This window comes from Mycetomoellerius zeteki, unplaced genomic scaffold (genome assembly GCF_001594055.1).
Source record: "Mycetomoellerius zeteki isolate Tzet28-1 unplaced genomic scaffold, Tzet1.0 scaffold430, whole genome shotgun sequence".
Taxonomy (NCBI): Eukaryota; Metazoa; Arthropoda; class Insecta; order Hymenoptera; family Formicidae; genus Mycetomoellerius; species Mycetomoellerius zeteki.
The window spans coordinates 81,812-105,835 of NW_017257425.1; the positions used below are offsets into that span (position 1 = coordinate 81,812).

The window sequence follows — 24,024 nt, forward strand, 5'->3', positions numbered from 1 at the left end:
CGTTAGTCTCACGATACGCGACTTCCTCATCTCGACGCGCGCGAACTGCCGCGTCGCGTAGATATACATATACGTTTATCGGCGCCAACTACTTTTCCGGAAACATCGCTAAAAAGTGTAATAGATATGTGTATGTATCTCATAGGAGACGAGCAAGCAAGCTTCTACTGCTCTCGGCGCGGCGGCTGCGCTCGATCTTTCCTCGGTCAAATTAATTTTCACCGTGACAGATTGCGATACAAGAATCTTTCTTTATTCCCTCGAAAAATGCGGGTGGGTCGTCAGCAAAGAAATTTATTTCACCTTCGTGTTTTAGTAGTTATTCTCGAAAACAACGCGATCTTATGTAAAGAGCTCCTTCTTTATAGCCGCTACTTAGCTCTTAGTCTCAGAGCTAATCCCATGCAATTTATAAGCGCATTTAAAAACTGGCCAAAAAGAAGGTTAGTAGCGTTAAAAATTATTTTGTCTCTTTCCGAAATACGATCAATATTTACGAGATAAATAGCGTTTTATAAGTATTACTTATAAAATATTTTTGATCATTGACTCAACATTCTTTAATGAAGTTCTCAAGTGATGAAAAAAAAAATGATAAGATTGTCACACAGAAAAACGATTTTGCTAAAGTTTCTAAATATTCAGTAAATATAGATCTGAAAATAATTTTGTAGGACCAAAATAATTATGCAGAAAACTCAAGCATAATGAGCAAAACTGCAAAACGTCTTGACATTCTAATAATTAATTTGAGTGTCCTACATAATTATTTTAATAGTCCAACAAAATTATTTTCAGATCTGTATCTAAATACAAATTTTTAAATATTTCAGAAAAACCATTCTTTCCGTACATAAAATAATATTATCGCTGTCTATTACGTGCTTAGAAATCCACGCGATCTAAGAATAGTGTTAATTAATTTGAGAAAATACTCATTACATTAATAAGAATTCGTGTCCCTCGGACTAGCTTAATTATAATTGTTAATTAACGCGCGATTCGACTTAAGTGACTTGAGGTTTTCAAAGCCAAACGTCCGAAATTGTCACGGGAGATGAAATTACCTTTTGTTCCTACGCACTAGAGATTACATTCATGCGCGCATGCCCCTTACACCATTCATGCTGCGAAAATTGATTGTACAGCACCGTATTAAAATTAACAACAACGCCAAATATATGTATGTACATTGGCCTAAGAAGTTATTACACATAACGAAACGAATCCTCGCTCCGGGATTCACAGATGCTACACATCAGTATAATATGTGTCAGTGAGAAATATACATATATTCACATTGGCCTGCCTTCCTTTAAACTACTACAAAGGCCAGTGTCGATAGCGCATAATATACGATAATATAATATTCATAGAAACGAAGCAGTACGTGAGTGTCTACCACTTTCTCGTTTCGTGTAATTACGTAGCGTTAATTAAGTCCAAAGTGTAGATACGATACAGGATGGAAAACTGTCGTGTTGCACAGAAACGACGATAAATAGATGTGTGTGTGCGTGTGTGTGTATGTGAGAGAGAGATATATATGTAAAGAGAGAGAGAAAGAGAGCTTATTATTCTGAAACACTACACACACACACACACACACACACACAACGTTTATAATTACAAACTATCGCGAGAAAGATATCGCTAAGAATTCGTTAGCGATAAAAGGCAGTGTGTTCTGAGATATTCGATCGTTCGATTCATGTGTAACATAAGTTTGCTGTACAGTTTGTTTCTGTGCCTACTTTTCTATGATGTGCGTGAATATACTGTCAAAAAAATAAGCTCTTCGAAACTGAAACTCCAGCGAGTCCATGTCACGAGAGTGTCTAACCCAAGCAGTGTAACAAAACGTAAGCTAAGGTAGAATATGTAGATACTAGATCAATGTGTCCAACGTAAATTATTATACAAAGTAAAGATGGAAATTCATGAATGCGAGCGAGAGAAAGATTTCGAATGTCGAGGATCGACAGAAACAGATTTGGTCTAGATTTTTTGAAGTTTAATTTTTCTCGCAAGCAGCTGATGACATTTTGAAAGAAATAAACATCTGCACGAAATGAATGATTTTGCTGAAATATTTAAAATTTAGAGATATTTCAATTTAGACAGATACAAATCTGAAAATAATTTTGTCAGACCATCAAAATTACGTAGAAAATTTAAGCATAATGAGCAATGCTGCAAAAGTTTCAATTTTCTACAATGAGAGAAAAATGTACTAAACAATAATCATTTTAATAGTAATATTTTTCCTCAATTGATTTAAAATACACTAAATTTTAATAAATATTTGTTTGAATAGTATTAGATAAATATTTACTAAATATATTTATTTGATAATATTTACTATGATAATAAACATTTATTTACTGTAAATAAATGCTACAAATTAGTACTATTGAAAAAAATATGTATTAAGATTAAGTAAACTTTTACTAAAACTTAATATTATTGAAGATTTACTGTTGAAAAAATCTATATTAAACACTACTAAATTTTTTTTTTAGTTTAACAACCAGTTTGAGCTTCCTACATAATTATTTTGATAATCCTATAAAATTATTTTCTTTGCATCTAACTAAATTTTTAGATACTTCAGTAAAACCGTTTTTTCTATGTGTTTGTGCAATTGTTCTAATGGGTGAATGATGTTATAGCAGATTAAAGGTTTCTGATCTCTCGGTGTAGCACACGTTAAACTAATGTCGATTTACTTCGTTATATTTTCTTTCTTGATTAGCTGTTGTCAACGCGAAAAAGTGAATAAAATTTAAACAGTGTTCCCGCTATGACCGCTCGCGTGTGTCTTGTAGCGTGAAGCGGCACAATGTATAGTTTGACTGTCGTATAACCAGCACTTTGACGCCTCTGCACTTTCTGAATTATACTGAAAGCAGAAAAGAAACGTTCGCAAATAAATTCAAAACAGATGTTCCACAATGAGACTACAAATCAGGAAAACTTACGAACATACATATACGGCATTATGGCATGCAAGATGATGACACGTGGCAAACAATTCCTATATACATGATGATCGCATCGATTCACACGTTACCTCTTTTTAAATTTTCGTGACATAACGTTCAATTTTTTAGTGCTTTAACACGCACGGAAAGACGTAGCGGAGACTTAATGCATGATTGATGAGGTGATCAGGCGTGAAACGAAATGATTAAAAGATAAACATAATGTGTAGTGTATACAAGAAATAAATAATATGAATTATGAAAAACACTTTCTTACTTGAAAAGTGACAATCAAAAAATCGTGATTTTCGAGTTATTATCGTGAATGAGTTAAGTAAATATTACCCTCAATCGTAAAAATGATCTAATTTAACTTCATAAAAAATTAAAATCGTCACAACACTAAAAAAGAATGATTTTTAATAAAATCGTTACAATTAAAAAAAGTGCAAATTTAAAAAAAATTGTCACAACTAAAAAAAGGGTGATTTTTGAAAAAAAAAATCATCACAACTTAGAAAAAATGATTTTAAAAAAATCGTCACAACTAACATTTGATTAAGAATATGTACTTTTCGCCAATATTATTTGATTAATCAATAATTTTCTGACAAATTGAAAAACAATTCTTCCCTTTTCTGGGAAACTTAATTTTTTATTTGTGTCACTTTTAAAGTAAGGGGGCAAAAATGTAAAAATCTAATGCGATGAAAAAAGCTACTCTGAAAAGTTTGATTTCGAGTTAGATTTCACAGAGATCGATCAGCGAGTGTACGCCAATTCCCCATTCGATGAATGCATTCGCATAGAATATCTCTCTCATCGATGAAAAAGAGATGATCCATGTATCGACGGGACAAAGTTACGAGGAATCGTGCTCGCTTACTGAATTGAGAGCACCTGATCACCCCCAATCATCGCAACGGTCAGAGAGAAAATGACAGTGGCTACTTTCAGCAGAGAAAACTGATTACTGAGTGTTCAGTGATTCTTTAATACTATTGGTTCGTACATTTAGATTTAGCGAAAAATTAAATAACAAGAAACAATCCTATTAACGAATTATTGAGCGCATACTGATCAGTTTTCTCTGTTAAACGCAGACAGTCTCGATCGCGATTTCGTATCCGCGTTTAGAGAATTGTTTGTCTTTGGACAGAGATGACAGGGATTACAAATTATCGTGTTACAATGTATCGTGATTGATGCTGGTCAGGTTTTTTCTTTAAAGCCTTACATGAATCAGGATGTGGCTTCTCCTCTGCCACCATCAGGGCTGCGCTCTCTGCTGGTGGTATGTGTCCCTCTAATGCATTCACACAGTTTAGCATGCTCCTGTAAAACATCACGCGACTTGTCCAGATTTCCACTTCTTTAAATCACATTTCTGTTGATTCTTACAATTTTTTTTTTCTTTCCTCTCCTCATTATACAAAATTCTTTTTTGGAGCACCGATTGATATGCACCGTGTCGCAACGTATAAAATACACGATGAACTTGCGGCTTAATCTTATCGTCCGCGTTCTTAATTTAATCGCTTTCATTCGGATCCAACGAATCACCAAATCTCGTGGAGCCAGCTACACCGTTATTCACGATTTCACCATGAATTTACAAAATGTTATTATATACTGCAATCAATGATCAGTTGAATTAAATATGATGATACATGACATTTTGAGCAATGATTGATGATCAAAAGTAAGAAAGATAAAATAGCTACATAAATGCAAAGAGAAACTTAAGAGATGCGAGATTTACGATGGGAAAATGTAGATTCGTCTTTATGTAGATCGCGCAATCTGAGATCGTTACACGCTGGGATAATAAATGCAAGAGAAACGATATCGCTCTGCACTCTTCGGCGCTCCCAGCTCCAGATGATACTTTAGGCGTTTATTTAGAGTCGATCCTAAATTGTTCGACGTTCCAGTCACGTAGAGTAAGCTAAATTCGCTTTTTCTCTCCGCTATGACCGCTATGATAGCGATTATATCGTAAATCCACTCGGAAAGAACGATTTTCCTGAAAGATCTAAAATTTTACTGGATATATATATGAAAATAATTTTGTTGGAGCACCAAAATAATTATGTTGGAAAAAATTATGAGTATGCTGCAAAAGATTTTGATATTCCAGCAACCAGTTTGAGTTTCTAACAAAATTATTTTGATGGTTCGATAAAATTTATTTTGGTGGTTCATCAAAATTATTTTCAAATCTGTAACCAATACAATTTTAGATCTTTCAGCAAAATCGTTCTTTCTGTGAACGGAGGCATGAATTCGAAGATCCGTGGATCCATTAAGGATTCACGGATCTTGAATCGAGTTACTCACGCGGTTACACTCGATAATGCATATGTAATACGTAACGATTCATTTCACAGTTTCTAATCTTGTACTATTATACAGCGTTTCACTGGCCTGTGTAGTAGAAATTTACGTATATACTTACTAAGAATCAAACAATATATTCGGCAGCCTGTGTGGCAAGTAACACTTGGCGGAAATTCATCAGGAACAATCTCCTACCAAAAGGATCAAAGGGAGTCCATCCGTAATTTCGACAAGCGAAACATACATATTTACACATCTTTCCATGTAGAAGATACGATTTTTCTCGTGGAGTCTCGTCGCACATCGACTTCGACTTCGCTTTGCGAATTTCTACTCGAGAAATCAAAGTCGATCCCGATACGTCGCGCGTAAGGCGTAACACGAATGGAAGGAGGAAACTCAATCCGGATAATTAAATAAAGAAACAGATTTATTTTACAGCATAAAACCATAAATTTTACGATCTTAATTCGGTGATGCCGAAATATTCGTTAATATAATACTAACGAGCAGTCTCGAAGTTTTATAACGTGAATTACACAGTGCGTATCGATTAACAGTTTCACATTATAGTGAGTACTACAGTTCTCGTGTCATCCGATATATAACAATGTATATTAAATCAATAACAGTCTTGCGGCTGAGCCGCCGGTCTACGATATAGTTTTTATTTTTCGAATCAACGGCCAATTCGATTGCTGATTAGAGCGTTTAGATTTATAGTTTATCGGTAGCGTGGGTATGGTTGGCAGTGGTGGCGTCAGATAGGACGGTCTCCTTGCTAGAGTTAGTGGCGAGCTCCTCTTCCCTGTAAGACAACAACGTTACATGGCAATCGAGCCTCGAATCGTTTCAGTTTTGTCAGAGAAATCCTATTTATTTTCGCGCGAATCTGCACGTGTTTCGCAAATTTATTCGCTAAGACGTGTATTAGATGCATCCTCTACACGAGTAAAAAGAAAACTCTTTTACCTATTGTATCTTCGTCATATCTCGAACTATCATAATCGAACTCTCTACTCATCGATATCTCTAAAACGTATTGTACTATCCGATAGAATAGCAGATCAGAATCAGTAATTGCGACGATAAAAGGACACGCAAGATAAATGGTGTGTAATCTATATCTACGACAAAGATCTTAATCGAGAGCATAGCGTTATAAATAAGCTACTTTTTTAAATTTAATGTAAATTTAAATATCAGTGAACCGTTACATAAAAATATATATAATGATTTTTCGCAGACTAAATGATTTCTCGAACATTTATACCGTCCCGAAATTTTTCCTTTATCGCGATTGTTCTATACAGATCAATTGTACCGATATCAAATTGCGCTAACTGCGGTTAACTACATCTCCCTTCCTTGTCTAGAGATGAAATTGTAGAAATAAAAAGAAAATCGAGTGGCGCGCTAACACAAAAGTTAGAGTCAGAGATCGTAGATATACAACTCAGCATAAACATTTGCTTCAACATTGTTACAAGCTGCAGAGCGATCATATTGTTAGTTTGTTACTTATTAAGCAAACAAATTTACAGGCGAGTGAGTAAATTCATACCACACTTAATATTTATATCTTAAATTTTCCAACACCGTGTCTCCGCTTCCGAAAGCTTTTTCCCGCGATACACTGCGAGAAATGTTTGATGTGAACAGTCATTTACTTTATTGGTATGTAACTTCCGAAAACTTTCTTACCTTTTAATTAAAAAATTCTGTTGTTCTAATAAAAATTTAGCTATTCTTGGGAAAATATGTTTTATATATAAATATATATAATATAAATTGGTCTTCAATAATTTTTTATTACTTTCGAGCGAAAGATTTTTCATTACTTTCCAAACACCCTGTATAATTATATAAAATATGTCCATACATATAACATTTTTTTCTCGGGTTCTAATCAAATTTTGATTAGAACAACAAAATTTTTAAATTAAAAAGTAAGAAAGTTTTTATAAATCACATTCAACAAAGTAAATATAATAGTTACTCGAATCAAATATTTCTCTCAGTGTAAATACAAACGTGTTTAAACGCGAGAAAAAAAGCTCACAAATACACATTACCTTCAATCCAATATTAGTTACCATTCAACTAGAAACATTACGTTGACGCGTTTTAATTAGCTCATCTCGAAAAAAACAGATCGAAGAAACTTCCGCTAAATCATAAGCAGCGTAACCAGCTATCTTGACAGACTTAGCTACCTTGACAGGTAAGATTTCTATTTAAATCGTTGATGAATGTTTCGGCAAAACCTTGATCAAAATAAAAGTAAAAGGAGAGAAATCGGAAAGGAAGAAAAAAAATATGTCTTGTATACGAGTTTATCGAGAGCTGCACTGATTAAATAAAGGAAAACTTGATTCTCTCACCGCAGAAATTAATTAAACCCAGATCGCGTATAAATTATCGCTTACGATGTTAACACGACGAATATAAAACGATGCAAAGCGGCGGTCTGTACCGCATTCGCTCTGTAAAATTAACTCTCCATTCAAGATTTCGACATAATTGATGGTGCTCTGGTTCTTCCTCAAAGATCCCTGGAGTTTTTGATTCGAACAGCCTATATCTGCGTCAAATTAGCATTTTTATAAAATCCTAAATATCTTTTCAAGAATTTTATTGAAAAGTATTGACATTTAAATTGATTTTAATTGAAGTAAAAAAAATTACGACTATTTTTGTACAGTAAAAATATGAAGGTAGTACACTATATTTCGAACGTTCTCATTTTTCAATTGCCAGATCTCTTTGAGGAAGAGTCACAGCTCTACGAGCTGCATCGAAATTCCGAAAGCGGGTCATTAAGTTTACAGAAGCGTTCTACTCGCCGATCACAAACACGTTTGTGGCATCGTATCTCTTAACACAACTTAGGAATCACTTTGGTACGCCAAACAAGTAACGTAAGCACTAACATGCAGTCGCACAGTACAGCGCCATAAACTCGTGCCAACTATCGACATAAAAACTGTTCCAAGACTCTGCCTGTCGCCGAAACATTTAACTGGGCATTGTATGTACGCTAAAAGGAGCATGCTGTAGAATACAAGGCTCCAGGAGGAAGTCAAGTGATCGGGGCTGTTATGTATGTGATTTCAACCACGGGCGTTCGCGGAGGCAAAAGTTTCCCCGTGTTTTCTAAATATACGAGCATGAAGTATGCAGAAGCGCGGATACGATCGAAGAGATTGAAAACATGGCAATTTATTCTGAGATAAAAAAAAATAAAGGTCCTTGAACGGCAGTGACAAAGTGTGGAATTATGCGGATATCATCGGGGTTAGCCGCGGATACAAACGTATGCGCATTATATCGATTACATAATAGCCCTGACGAACTTTTAGAAACTGTGAAATGTATCTCCACAAAAGAAAAATGAATAATTTATATGGTAACAACTTATGTTCATGCAGCTATATGTATGTATATCTGATTCTCTTTAGTCAGCCTGACTGATTACGCAATAAGACGGAGACTCGCATTAGCTGATAGTAAAGATGTTTCGACATGCCAGGCCTTTTGGATTAAAGTTATGATAATCGCGTGGCCGGGTCAGGATTATTTTTTAAACAATTCAGCACAGTCGTTCGTAATCGTATCTCGACGATTGTGTCGAAAACGACAATAAGCGAAAGAAGAAATAGGAGAAAATATTTTGATTTTTCTTCTGCCTCTCTTCTGTATTTTTTAATGCTTTCCAATATCCCGTGAGAGACGGTTTTAAACTAGCTTTTTGCAGAGAAAGGCATTTTACTTGTTCATTGAAGGATTACGGGTGTTTTGTTCAACGCATAAAAAATAATCCCTCTTTTCGATGTAACTAGTGGTGTCTTTGATCATTTATCTTCATGCAGTTAAGTAGTAATCGGTATGTTCGGTATAATATATCTCGTAACAAAGCCACCACAGTAACAGGAAATGTGTAGTAGCAGGACTCACCCATAAAGTCTGCTGTCCCGCAAGCTGCTCCTGCTCCGAATAACACAGAAAGCACAGTTACGATATATCGAACACAATTGTAGTCGTCGTAGTAACGAAATACGGAAATCAACGAAAATTATCCAGTTATCCAGAGAACCATGAAATAATCGATTTATTGAAATGATACATGTACAATACGTTAAACAAACAGAATGTATCCATTTGGCCTTGAAAATATAACAATAAGACAGCAAAATCACCAACTCGCGACTCGAATCAATAACGTATACATAACTCGAAAGGGATCGCAATGCCATTAAGAAATCAAATAAATCGGCATTTTACATGACCGATGATTCTTTCCTATGTGTAATACAGAGCTGACACGTTTTCACGATCCTCTCCCGGAAATCTAACAGAATATTATTTGAACTGATAAGAGGATCAATAGCGAGATAGCTGATTTGTACGTCGTTCGCAATGTTCCGCAAATGAGATGATAAAATTACGTTCTGTGGTGTTTACACTTTTCAGAAACTAATAACCTACGGTTACTTGCTTCATTTTTTTACACTTTTCTCGTACAATAATCTCGTTACATGATTCGCAATGTCGTGCACGTTATCACTTCTACTTGCTATTCGATTAGTGTTGCGTTTTACTCGCAAGTATATGTAAAAATGTACTTTTCCTTGCAACAGTTTAACGAAAAGAAGTTCGAAATATCGGGATTTGCAATAAAGGGTAACCAAGCAAGTGACGAAACTTTAAGGCGAAATTTACAAACTACTTTAGCTTGTACTTATAAATATGTACAAATAATGTTCCCGTATATAAGTGAAACTTAATTTCCTCCCCCTAAAAAGAACGAAACTTTATCACAGTTCAACTTCTGTTATTGCTTCGAACAAGCAGCGATGCATGCAAAAATGCGTAGCGTAATATACTATCCCGGGAGTAGAGTTATAATACAATAGAGAGAGAATATTACGAGATCGTATTAATAAATTATAAAATTCCTTCCAAGAAGTTCCTATTATAAATAACAAACGTATTCGTTATCGAATATATAGACGGACGGATGAACGTTCGGACGAACGTAATAACAGTACATTGTACATTCAAGTACAGTACATAGAATAAGTTTATCTCAATCTCTTTAATTCTCCTTTCCTCGTGCAATTAACGGTTGATAAATTGTGCGGTTATTAGTTCGAAAATTGTAAATTTCGATTTTGTCTTACTTAACTTTAAAACGTACCCAATATGAGTCGAGTCAAAAATAAATGGGATACAGATTGAGGGCAAGGGGGAGCTATCGCGGATTTAAGCTATACATACGTATATACATGTATATATAGGTATACCAGAGACCTCCTTTTGAAAGAAATTAAAGAAAGGCGGATGCAGAATATATATCCAACTATGTATATAACATTTTGCTATTATGGTACGTACTGGGGAAGGTAATAATTTGCTTATGTGCTGCATACCTGTCGTTACCATGCCTGAATAAAGCTAGAATCTCTTCGAATGTTTTATTCTTGGTCTCAGGAACCTTCTTGTAGGTGAAGATCCAGAAGATGGCTAGAAATGCACTGAACGGTAGGAACGTGTAGTTTTCAAGGCTACTCTGTAACACGCAAACATACGCACGTTTATACTAAATCGAATCTATACATATAATAGGATTATATAATTGTTACATTCCATCATATTAATTAATAACAACATTAATGCAACAATTATAATTATATTATCCGTTAGGTGTTTTCTTCCGTCGAGTTTAATTATTTCCAATTATTCAACACAATGATTCGTATAGTTTTCGTTCAGTTAGTTACCTCACGAATAGAGGAAGTTTGGTTAAAAAGAATCGATTTTTTTTTTGTTGTCGTCTTACCTTCATGCTTGGAAAACCGATGCCAACCAAAAAATTAGCCATCCAATTGACGAGAACCGCGATGGACATGGCGGCGGGTCTAGGGCCTTGCGAGAACAATTCCGCCGTGATCATCCAGGGTATAGATCCGGGCCCCACGGCGAAGAATACGACGAAGCACAAGGTCGATGCTACCGAGATGTAGGACATCCAGTCGATCATTTCCTGCACATAGCCAAAGAACTCCTATCAGGCAGTAGAATTGTGTTCTTCTTTCCTGAGCAGCTGGAGGAGCCTCAGGAAAAAATAAAAATAAAAAAGTACGGCAGGCCAGGAACTCAATCGTAAAACTTTCGGATAACACATGTCGAACGTATGCGTAATAATTTGTAATGCCGCATGCGGTGCGCAGCTCAACCCTGTGTAATGAAAGGCATTGGCATTGACAAAGTGATTGCGGCAAAGTATTTTGTATAACGACAAGAGTGCCTTGTTATGTACAGTACAATTTCTCGTTAAGCGGTGAAGCACGGTACGCTGCTTTCCATGATGAGTGCCAGGATTTGCTTTGACCTCAATTAGAATGGTAATGTGATCAGTCGTACGCGCGAAACATCTATGTGCAGACGGTCTCGAATTGAGATGTCTTAAATTTTTCAGAAAAAAAAAACTGTATTATTGAAACAGCTGTATATCTTTTCTACAATTTTACGTACGAGAAAACCGAACCGTGTCCTCATAATATTCTCATAAGAATATTATACATTAAAAAAAAAATTTGTTGAATTTTAATAAATATTTGTTTCAATAGTACTAACAAAATATTTACTTACAGTAAATAAGTATTTATTCAAAATAAAAAATTATGCTTAAATAAAATAAATATATGTTTACATTTAGTAAATATTTCGTTAGTACTATTGAAACAAATATTTATTAAAATTTAGCAAACTTTTTTTCAGCGTAGAACTTATAATATTCTCATAATATATTAAAAATTATAGTTCATAGTATCCTTATAATATCCTCAAAATAATAGGAACGTGAGATGCGAATTTACAAGACGGTTCTTGCAATTAGTGGTACAAGTAGTTGCTACTGAAAAGCGAATTATTCTTTCTTGAACCCCGTAACGTGAAAGCGTCGGTGCTAGACATTTAGCAGCTAAAGAACCGTTAATTTTGTACACAAAGGATAATAATTGATATTAGGGACTTCGCGAATAACATGTTAATTGTTGATGTAATGTGATATATAGAGAGTGACAGGTTTGAGCCAAGTAGAGAACATAGGCTGATTAATAAACGGGAAGTAAATCTCCTCCAGACAGTCACGAAAGAGGTCGTCAGTAGTGAAGGGGAGGAGGGAAGCGGGTTTCATCAAAAAGCAGAACTACTAATAAGCCAGAGTAACGAAACGGCGTGCGATATACGATACATGCTACACTTGACGTCTGCATTTTTTCTCGCGCCTCTATCGATTACTTAATTACGCGTTTAGTTAATAAAATTATTCAACAAAATAAGGCTCGTACTTAAGCAAACGAAATAAAACTAAGACCTATAAACGAACATAACGGATAAATTTAGTAAAGAAATGATATCAAATTTATTCAAAACAATAATAGTATTTATAATAAATTAGATATTTTCATTTCTTTACTAACTTTATCTCTTATCTTTGTTTATTGACTTTGATTTTATTTCATTTGCGGAATCATTCAATATTATAATAATAAAAACAATTGCTAAAAATATCTATTTAAAATATCTGTATTAAGAATTATTTCGTTTCGTATTTAAAAATTATTTCGTCAAAAAATTGATACACATAAAGCACGTACGTGTCCATGTATCGAGATATAAAAATTTCTACATCGCAAATGAATAAAACGGCATGCGGGCAAAGGACGTGACTTATTGGCTACATGTGAATGGCGGGAAGAAATTAAAATGAGTCGATTCTTTGATGCAAATTCGTATAGATATAATGGTGATTCTCACTGTCGGTGCAGTGCCGCACTCCAGCTGTGAACAAAGTGTTAAGTACACCTTTCGCCAAGGTGCATAAAGTGCCAAAGCACAGATACGTAGCTACAATTCACGATCTTGTGATACGATTTTCCTGAGTAAAGCACAGTTCTTAACAGTACGGAAAAGTATTAATAAATAAATCCGCCATTGTCAATCGAATCTCCATCTTCTATCATATTTTTCCAAACAAGATAAATTATTATATGTAATTATTTAATATATAACGACATATATATTATTTTATTATCAAAATTTAAGTTATAAAAAATCTTGTTTCTTCTCTCTTCAGTTATTAATTTGAAAAGCCTAATCAAAGAATTCGACGCCAAAAAAATAAGCATACGATTTTAAAATTTTTTAGATTGCTGTGAGAAATTCTTGATATATACAATTAGCCATAATTTATCAATGAAAGATCGTATAATAAATATTCATGAAAAAATTCCAATATCCATATTATTGAATTTTAGTATCTATTTTTAAACCAACGCTGTTAATTGTCGAGTACGCAAGCAATAAGAAAACTCGACAAAATTGCCTGTTGTAATCTATCATTAAAATAATAACAAGAATGATAAACGAGTGTCATAAAAGCGCGATAAAATTCCAACTCACCTTTATGAGAAACGAAATTGTGATGAATATTGAAAAGATAAACATGCCACCAAGACCATACAAGTGCAACGTACGCCTTCCTGTCCTATCCATGAGTGGGATAGACACTAGCGTCATACAAACCATGATGGCACCTATGCCAATGGTTGCAAACTTGGCACTCTCGTCCGTTAAACCAGAACTAGTGAACAGATTCGTGGAATAATAAAATACCTGGAACACGCAATAATTTTACGTCAGATCGCTCCAATTAATTAATCCAGATCGACCCAGTAACAAAAACGGGAACAATCGAATAAAATAGTTACTTACGGCATTGATACCCGAAAGCTGCTGCGAAAGTTGCATAACCACACCAATAACGAGAGGTGCTCTTAAAGTTGGACTGCATATAAGCTCTGTCATCGATATCGTGGACTCAGCTTGTTGAGCTCGTTCCTCCGCTCTCATCTCCTCAATGTCTTCTTCTACTTGGTTACTGGCTCTCAACCTTCTCAAAGCTTTTCGAGCCTCTTCCTCCCACTGTTTAGTAATGAGCAAATATCTGAAATAATTTTTTTTCCATTAATAGACTGCGGCATCGTTTGTGTATCAATTAATAAGAACGTAAAAAATCATAGACGGTATTTTATTGTCGTACAATCCTTCATTCAGGCTCTTTGAAGAATATACTTAAAAATATCGGAGAAACAAGATTTCTTTTAATTATAAATAATTTTACATTATTTTTTCGACACACACCTTGGAGATTCCGGGCATACTGGAAGCAGCAGTAGCTGTAGAATGGCAGGACAGATAGCTAGTCCTAAGAGAACGGGCCAACCCTCGTTTGTTCCAAGGATTTGCTCGATGCCCAGCACCTGGGAGACCAGGAGGCCCACCGTAACAGCGAGCTGGTTCACCGTGCCTAGGCCACCTCTCAGGTTTAATGGCGCTATTTCCGATATGTACATGGGAACCAACGAGGTGTTCAAGCCACAATTGACACCGATGATAAACCGTCCAAAAAACAGCATCTCGTACGACTCAGCAAGTTTCGTGAAACCCATCAGGCACGCCCCCACGATGCCCAGCACGTTGTTTAGCAGTAAGCCTCCCTTTCTGCGATTCAAAGCAGAAGGCCAATATTAATTTCTGTCTTTTTCCATTTTATGATTATCCGACAATTATTATTCTTCCAGAGATTTCCAAGATTTACAGAACGTGATGTAACGAAATATCATTAAGAAGATTGTGTGTGATGTCGAAGCTATACTTAAATGTATTTACTAAAAATTTCGATTGGAAAGATAAATTGAAAAAAGGAGGAAGTTCAATGCGAATATTTCAATTTTATGAAAGAAAAAGGGTACAACTTATAATTATATTATGTATCGTTTTTTTCTTTCATAATTATGCATGTTATGTATTATGTATATATGTTACAATTTGAAAAGCACTGGCCTCTTATTTAAATGAACCCACATTAATTAAAAATTTTCTATATAATTAGTACAGGATCTTTTTGCGAAACTTATAGCGTTTTCGAGTGAAGTGGGTTTAAACTCGACTCGGTTTGGTTAACCCATGTTTGATCCGAAAGTATCATCTCGTCCAATCAGAAATCAAAGTAAAGCATGTGACGTCATCGATCCGATCCAGATTAGGTTCAAACTCACTCTATTCGAAAACACTGTTAGTATGATATCGCTAAACCAGACACTGACCTGCCAAATCTGTTGGCAATTGTCCCTCCGCTGAAACCACCCACCATACCACCGATCGCAAATATGCTCACGGCCACGGAGTATAACGTCTTAACAGAATCATCCGAAATGTCCTCCCCGTACCTATCCTTGTATACATCTTTCATAAAATTCTCTATGTTCTGTAAATAATTCGAATACATTATACGAGTGTTCGCTTATAAAATTATTTGAGACGTATATAGAGATGCAAAATTACTCAAATTCAATTTTACAATTACTTACGGTAAAATTACGGTAATTTATTGGTAATTTTGGTAAAATTTGTTGTTTTTTTATAGTTTTATGCACAAATAGACTGTATTTTCGTACTTCTTAATTATTATATCAATATGTAGCATCAAAATAAAAATTTAAATTAAATAAAGTGTTTTTAAACTTTTTAACTACTCTTATATCAAATTACTTTATTTTTATAATTTTTTTAAATTACCATTTTACCAGTCTCCATAAATTACTGACTAATTTACAGTAAATTATCGAGTAAATTATCGTAAAATTGAATCATTTTCATCTCTAGACGTATACATAGAGACTTCACGTTGATGAAACGTACCACTTCAGGCGCGTTAATCACTCCAGTGTTGTATCCAAACTGCAACATTCCCAATACGGCAGCTAGTATCGCGTACGACAGGAAAAGCGTCAGTCCCTGTAAATACCCGGATTTATCGGATGCGTTCCGTATATGGTATAATTAATACATATGCGTCACATACGTAACATTTAGCACAACATATGCGATATAAATAATAGGAAAGGAAATGCTAATGAGGTGCAACATAAATGAAACATGAAATAAAAGTACAAAAACGTATAAAATTATTCCACATAATTTTTATTAACAGCATCATGAAAATCATACATCGCTAAAGAAATAAAAAATCATAAATAATTTTTAAAAAATTCACGCACACATATACGATCATTCGCGGCATAGCAACTCAATCTTAAAACATAACAAAAATAGATAAAATGAAGAAAAAGCAACATTGTTTAACGTCAGGAAGTCACCTGCTCCAACAGCCTAAGCTTCCGCCGATGAGAGTGTTCTTCCAGTCGATTCACGTACTCTCGTAATTCCTCTATCTCTTCCTTGACCTGCTGTACTGTATCTAGTTCTTGCTGCGTGTCAAGAAAAAGAACACCTCAAGTACTTCCGTACATACCAAATGCAATCTTTACATTATTGAAAGAGCGGTAAAACGCTCTTTCAATAACGTGAAGAATTTATATTCTTAGACATCGAACTTTCTATTAATCTAACTTTATTCTTTCCTCTTCTGTGCACATCACGTGCACACATTGATTTACGACAATTTATCTACTCGCCTCTTATATATATTCCGCAATTTTAAATATTAATATTTTCCTATAATCCTTACTTCTAAATATAAAATCAAACGATTCTTCTGAATTTTATATTATCCAAAAAAATTATGAAGTCACCTTGTAGTAATTTTTCATCGTACTTTAATCTACGTGTAGCAAAACGTGTTTACATTTTTTATATTAATGTTAATATTAATAATTAAACGTTTAATTTAAAAGAAACGACAAACAAATGTATTTTACTTCGAATAAAACTATCATTAATTTAATCTCTTTTAGAATGAGATTCTTTTTCTTTCTCGATATCGATATTTAGTTTAAATTATTAATTTAGATAAGTATATATATATATATATAAATAAGAAAAAAATAGATGTAGACACGTCAGCCAGAATGTACCTTAATCGTGACCATGTCCCGTTTGACCTCGCTGACCTCGCTCTGACAAGACTCTACGCTCTTTGTGAGCTCCTGCAGCTGCGTGCGGATCTCGCAGAGAGCGACGGTGGTCTCCAGCTGGCGGTCACCCCGCTGCAGCTCGTCCAGCTTGGCACTCAGGTTCATACTCATAACGCTGACCTGTTTCTGCAGACTGTCCCCACACACATAATCCCCGCGTGAATCTCGCTGATTCGTACGGGAGAGCGGATCGACAACATGTGTCGAGCACACTGATACTAGACGTTCATGGCTAGAGCTATTGCCTAAGTCCCTAAGATAAGTTCCAACTACCTCCGCGCTTAACTGCCGAGCCTCTCCGCCTGCGAGACCGTTTAGCGCGGCGCGTTTTATGTGCATATGGTTTATTTGTACCGCATATACTTGAAGTATGAGGATGCGGAGTTTTGCGACGTTGTGTAGAATGAAAAAGAAATACGATTCGACAGGTGCAAAAGGCGGAACACCTTCAACCCCCGAGAGCCCGAAAGCGCGGCGAGCCGGCGTTAGCTCGGCAGCCAATGTTGGGTAGATGTTGTAATATAATAATACGTGAACGAGATATATATATATGTGTATGTATATAAAATATATATACATACATATATAAATATTTTTTTTATAAATATACAATCGGCTCTCTCTCTATATATAATATATATTTATGTAGTAAATATGTCAAGTTGCAGAAAACAGTAGCAGACAAAACACAAACGCCACTAAAAGCACGTCTAGGGTGTGTGTGGTGAGTGTGAAGGGTGATAGACACTACAGTGGTAATATACAAAGTATATATATATATATGAATACAAATATATTCTTCGCAGCTGTGCACATATTAGATGGAAGTTTGTGAATTCGTGTGTGTGTAGATAGACATAAGTAGATATTAGTGCCTCAATATTTGCTGAAACGTCAGAACGATATTCTTCCCGTCCGTAAAAAGTCTATAGGATCTCGCGAACCTAACCGTATCGCTTTATGTATAATTATTTCTATGGCCGTGATGCATGAATGTGCAAATGAATGAAAAATGGCTGATATCTCGCACCCGCTCTATGCGTACAGAATACGTATCGTGAAGGATCATGAGACGACATTCGAACGACTCGGTGAATTGGCAAACTCATCGATCGATGTGCACAGCCAAGCAGAAAGGGTGTCTTAAGATGAGAATGTAATAGAATAGAGCGAGAGAAAGAGAGACCGAAAGTTTCTTTTTTTTTTTTCTAAGATATATGATGAGTGACAGGTGAATAGCAGAAATGAATGAGCATATGATTCGAAGGCGCGGATAGATGAGAGACGGAAAGTAAAAGACGTAGGAAGAAGACAAAAGGGTTACGGGCAGATAGACATAAAGAAACGGAAATATATATACACTTATCAAGCAAAGGATTGCACCACCTCCCTAGTTGAATAAACGGGGAACAAAGACGGGTCTAAGAAAGGCGGGAGATCGAGGATTTAAGCATCCAAGAGTCCATTCGAGGAACGCATTCAGGAGTAAGTGCAGCTAGTGCTCTATGCATCCAAAGATCGGGAGATTAAGTAATATCGTGATATGATACTTGATTGGAATTAATCGTTTAAGAAGACGCATAACCAAAAGTGGTACAATTCTATTTTTGATATGTGTACATAAAGACAGAGACAACCCTCGTGGAAAAATACTATTGGATTAGTGAGAAAACTATTGGAACAAATAGTGTACAATGGTGTACTCGATTTGAATGGTTTTCCAATAATTTCCAATAGTTTTTTCGCGAGTCCAATAGTATTTTTCCGTAAGGGAAAGGAGAAAAAGAGCGGGGCAAAAAGAAAAAGAGAGAGAAAAAGAGAAAAAGAGAGAGAGAGACAGAGAGAGAGAGAGAGAGCAGTGATGATGTTGTCATGTACCTGGGAGGTAGGGAGACCATGGCTGTGTTCCGAAACTACAGTAGCCTCTATGCCTCCCCACTCACTCCTCTTGATTCAGTATTTCGTCTTATTCTCACAGAGATCTCTATTCTTTGCTTTGTTCACACGACATATGTACGTACGTTGGATTATCCACCAAATCCAATCAATTGACTCTGAACTGCTTGTTGTCAAGTGGTTGTCCACAACGGTAACGTACACGGTGGGAGGGGGTATAAGGCCCGACGACGCCCGCCCCTGCCTCCTCTCTTATCTCACTCTGTAAAACTTTACCTAGTTTGGAAACACAGTCGTGGTTCAGTTATAAAATCATGTCATAATGATATATTCGCTCGCATTTAGTAATCGTGACGTCCAATTCGTTTCTATATATATATATAGATAAGTATATATATATATATATAAGTATATAGATAAAAATATATATATATATATTTAAAAAAAAAGAAAAAAAAGGAGACGGAGCCGTCACGTGTGAATGGAGAGACTCTTCACACATCACCATGCGACGCACCGCCAGCTTACTCACCCCTGCCTAGCTGCCCGCGTCCACAAGCGAGCTTGCACAATTCGAATGGCCCATCACTTTATGCGGAACGAACAGTCGGCAAAATAATTTACAAAAATCAGCATGACCTCATGAGTGTGATAAAGAGAACGAGACACGCACACAAATAAGTCACAGCGACGGCACATCGAGCGACAAAGTAGTAGTGTATAGTCTTACGAGGATCTACGACACGCGCAGCCCTCGAGGGGCTGGAAGAGGATCGTGCTCGTGACTAACAAATTTGCGTTAACACAAAAGTGAGTGTGTTTTTTTTTATTTGAGGAAAGCAGATTTTTCCAAGTGAACTTTGCAATCCGTCTATTTATGTCAACGGATATTTCTTTTTTTTTTCCTTCTCAATTAGAACACTTTTTACGATTACGTAGACAATTTCGTTGCAATCGCGATTCTTTTACCAATGGCACAACGGAATTTCATCGCTTCGTTGAGAACTAATTGCCTGTGTCCCGGTATGTGTGCCGTATATAAACCGGATATGCCATTACCGGTGCTCCGGTCTTTACTCCTCGTTTCGAGCTCTAGCGAGTGCTATTGCGGGCTTATTTGTGCACCTGACATCGAGAGGGAGACATGATTTTCGAATGGAATGAGCAATCAGTGGTAAGCCTGCGAGCGCCGCAGCCAAAAAATTCAAGTAACAACGGTATATATCGGTAGTGTCTGATCATCGATTTGTTATGAGACCGAGAGGTGTGTAGTATATGTACAAGAATAAGTTTAAGAGCGAGTGTGATTTATGTATAAATGATGAATGGCATGGCACAAAGCCTTGCATTGCATTCTCGGATACATAGAGAGTCTATATAAAATAATAAGCGGGGAAGACGTCCGTTTCTTTCTTCTTTTTCCTTTTTTTTTACCTCCTCTTGTCTTTCTCTTTTTTTTTGCCGGTCACGTGTTTGTCGTAAGGTAAGGCACCGCCACTTAGGCCGGAATTACCTGGATGCATTTGCAACACAGTTAGGTTCTCGAGAGAACGTTGTTTATGAAATGATAAGGTCGTAAAGTCGTTTTCGTCAGCAGCAAAGCTTATATGAGATCGATAAAGTAAGTATTATCGATTCGGAGGTGGCGGGGGGCGCACTTTAACACAGCGGATAAAAGAGAGCGAGGAGTGTCCCCTTGATTGGTATGCAAGTCTCGAGAGCTCATATACACGCCGCTCTACCGGAGGTACTAGACTAAGTTACTCGTGAGAGATTCAAAGGGCCATGTCTCTCGTGACTGTTAACATTAGCACGATGGAGCTCCCATTATGCGAACCAACGGACCAGCGTGTTCAAATAACCGAATTCTGCACGATAACAAGAGAGGAATCTGAAATATTAAGTAAAGGAAACAATACAATTAATTTACTTTCTTTCTCTAAATTGCACACAATTGCTATAACGTTTTTTTCTGATTACACTAATTTACAAAATTTTATGTAAGAGAGATTGAAGACCGTTTCTAAGGTAATTTTTGACGCTGAGCCCAAATCGAAATACTTCCAGTTTTTGGTCCAGTTTTTGAAATATAAGAAGAGATATTTTTCCCAATGTATGTACAGTGTGAAGTTTTATTGAAATTAGAAAACAAATCAAAAATGTTAAGCGGGTATTTTGTTTTTCATATGACTCCAAATTGGTTTCACATATTAAAGTCATAGAACACAAAAAAATTAAGCAATAAATGTAAATAATAAGCAAACTGATCAATTACAGTAAAGGCCATAAGACCATAACGTAAACAGTGACAAATTCAACACGTTAATTTCCTTACATATACTGCTTAAGTTTTTCTGTGTGTGTCGTGGCCCTTATAATTGGAGTCCAGCAGTAATCGCAAAGTGTGTTTTCGTTCCAATATCATCACGTTTCTCCATTATCATCAAATCCTGATGGAAACCAGTTCCCTTGCTTATCACTTGTATCCAAATTACTCGGAAAGAAATGTTACCTCTTAAAAATTGACATGCTGTATCTTAAAAATGACATGCTATATCTTAGTATTTACATGCTATATCTTAAAAAATTCAATCTGGAATTTTTTTGGCGATAGATTCGATCTCAGCGCCCCAAAAATATGTTTAAAAAGATTGTTTCCTTCTTTTGCACTAAAAATTATTCAAAATTTGTAAACTTGTGTTATTATAACGCAGCTCTTCTTCATAATTTTATTGGACAAGAAATGCAATTATCCGATGGAGATTTAAAAATATGCGGCTGTAACTGCGATTAAGAGAACAATATTAAAAATAGAGCAGATCGAGAATAAATCACCTGGGAGCTGAACGTTCGAATAATGGTGACTCTATCATGCCACGTGAGATTTAGGCGATAGGTATAGAGACTAGAAAAAGAAAACTTTCTACGCTTCACTCGTCATGAAAAGAGTAAAGTATGATTTCTATACAAGACCCTAAAAAGAGGTCACTACTAATGTGAAAGTCAATACAGAATTCTAAAGGCTAGACTATGTTAGAACAATATTTTAAATAGAAATTCTTGAACATTCGCTCGCAACATTCGCGGCGTTAATCCTCCACGACCGCCATTTCCGAAAAAAAGAGATTACGTGCAAACACCGAAAGTTCAATTCCCCTAATATTGTGTATTATTTCTGGATCGCAGAAACCCACGTCCGGTCGTAGAAGCTTAACGTCTCAACTGGCACGAACAATGCGAATACTGATGAAGCTTTAAACCACTTGAATATGATTTTTCATAATCATAAAGGGATATTTTTGCAAGAGTCGCGAATAGTTTGCAACGTTGCGGTCGCTGACAGAAGTTGACGAAGTTTGCGATGGCACAGGTCCTTCGCAAACTTCTGTCGGCGCTGCCCAACGTCCAACAATCCAGATAATTCTTAGAGACATCGGTGGCGACGCCAATTGTCCTTGGATAACGTAATTCGTGTTTTAACATCGAGTTGTTACAAAAGCCTCGTTGGTCTCTTAATAACAATAACATGAGCCCAGAATAATTACATAAATCAGCGATAATAAGTCATTTTACAAATAATTATTCTTTGATAATATAAAACGTTAAACTTTCTCTTTATAATTGTAATAGGAAAGCAGTGTAATAACACAACTGAATTGTGTTATAAATTTATAAATTATCTCGCTTCTCACAAAAAGAGAGAAGAGAATATAAGCGTAATTATCGTTCCGTTCAATGGCTCGTATCTTATCGAGAGATCAACAAAACTTAGAACAACGATTCTTCTTCCTGCTGGAGTAGTGTGGTACGGAAGTTGTCTCGATAACGCGATAACTGATGATTCAGAGTGGTGTACACCGACAACTGGAGGGATTGAGGGCCTCGAGAGAGGGTGAGGATACTCGATCGTCGTCTACCGCGTGGTGGGGTGGGATACGCTGGTACGCGTGTACGTGGAACGTACCTTACGAGCAACTCCCGTAGAGTGGCTTCATCGTCCTCCTGTACCTCTTCCTGCGTCTCATTACTGTACGAGCCGCGGCTAGGGTGATGATGGCGGTGCTGCCTGCCGGTCGTCCTGCCGCCCGCGCCGGGGGGATACTGGCCGTGCAGCCCGTGATGATGGTGATGGTAATGCGCCGCCGAGGCGTTCGTGCTGGCTGAATGCAAGTACCGGGCGACGGTGTTGGTAGCGCTGGTTCGCCCCCTGGTCAGCTTGTGGCCGGCAGCCGCAGGAGGCGGCAGTATGGCGCCTGTACCGGGCTCCACGTGGCTCCTGCGCGCGGCATAGCGCGCCTCCTCCTCCACCCTGACGACGACAACGTCCCGCTGACGCGGCCGATCCGTTGGTCGCCGATCGGCCGATCCACTGCGCGACCTCGCGCCGCCGTCGGTCCTGCTACGGGGGATGGTACCGCTCCTGGCGATGATCTCCTCCCGGCCCGAATCAGTCCAGAAGTCGCTATCTCCAACCTGTACCCCGAAATCGAGGCTCCTCCTGCTGCCGCCGATATTCTCCTCCTCCTCCAGCTGTTCTTCCTCCACCCCCTGCTGCCCAACGGCGGCACCCGCCGGCCGGGCCGTATCCCGGGACCGGCCCGGGATCTCCTCGTAGAGACACTCCGAATCCTGATCCGTCGGCACTGTCGCGCTCTGCCACAACTGGTTTATTGGCTTGAAGCCGCGTGAATCGGCCATCGTTCAAGCTGCGCCCAAAGAGATGGAAGCCGATGACAGAGTGGCTCACTCGATCACGCTCTCCTCTCTTTACCGTTTACACTCTTTTCTTCGTTCGTCCG

At 36.9% G+C, this 24,024-nt stretch overlaps 2 protein-coding genes across 11 annotated transcripts in view; one reads left to right on the forward strand and one right to left on the reverse strand.

Moving 5' to 3' along the window:
* The first annotated feature begins 1,571 nt into the window (after nucleotides 1-1,571).
* The window catches only part of LOC108726589 (methylosome protein 50), a 58,915-nt gene continuing 36,462 nt past the window's right edge, over nucleotides 1,572-24,024 (forward strand). Inside the window, exon 1 of the mRNA XM_018454256.1 lies at nucleotides 1,572-1,862. Coding sequence (XP_018309758.1) covers nucleotides 1,712-1,862 — 151 coding nt within the window. The 5' untranslated portion in view covers nucleotides 1,572-1,711. The remainder of the gene's footprint in view (nucleotides 1,863-24,024) is intronic.
* The window catches only part of Glut1 (Glucose transporter 1), a 39,927-nt gene continuing 18,543 nt past the window's right edge, over nucleotides 2,641-24,024 (reverse strand). The window contains exons 3-15 of one of the 10 annotated variants that reach the window (XM_018454248.1): nucleotides 23,190-23,931; nucleotides 17,270-17,462; nucleotides 16,553-16,663; nucleotides 16,095-16,190; nucleotides 15,500-15,660; nucleotides 14,535-14,894; nucleotides 14,106-14,337; nucleotides 13,794-14,006; nucleotides 11,167-11,391; nucleotides 10,757-10,896; nucleotides 9,282-9,311; nucleotides 4,222-4,319; nucleotides 2,641-2,902 (exon numbers count right to left, since the gene is read on the reverse strand). In XM_018454248.1, coding sequence (XP_018309750.1) covers nucleotides 2,898-2,902; nucleotides 4,222-4,319; nucleotides 9,282-9,311; nucleotides 10,757-10,896; nucleotides 11,167-11,391; nucleotides 13,794-14,006; nucleotides 14,106-14,337; nucleotides 14,535-14,894; nucleotides 15,500-15,660; nucleotides 16,095-16,190; nucleotides 16,553-16,663; nucleotides 17,270-17,462; nucleotides 23,190-23,923 — 2,598 coding nt within the window. In that variant the 5' untranslated portion in view covers nucleotides 23,924-23,931 and the 3' untranslated portion in view covers nucleotides 2,641-2,897. Of the gene's footprint in view, nucleotides 2,903-4,096; nucleotides 4,320-5,834; nucleotides 6,133-9,281; nucleotides 9,312-10,756; nucleotides 10,897-11,166; nucleotides 11,392-13,793; nucleotides 14,007-14,105; nucleotides 14,338-14,534; nucleotides 14,895-15,499; nucleotides 15,661-16,094; nucleotides 16,191-16,552; nucleotides 16,664-17,269; nucleotides 17,463-19,207; nucleotides 19,496-23,189; nucleotides 23,932-24,024 lie in introns of those variants that run through there. The other 9 variants (XM_018454246.1, XM_018454254.1, XM_018454253.1 and 6 more) reach the window with 9 other exon arrangements.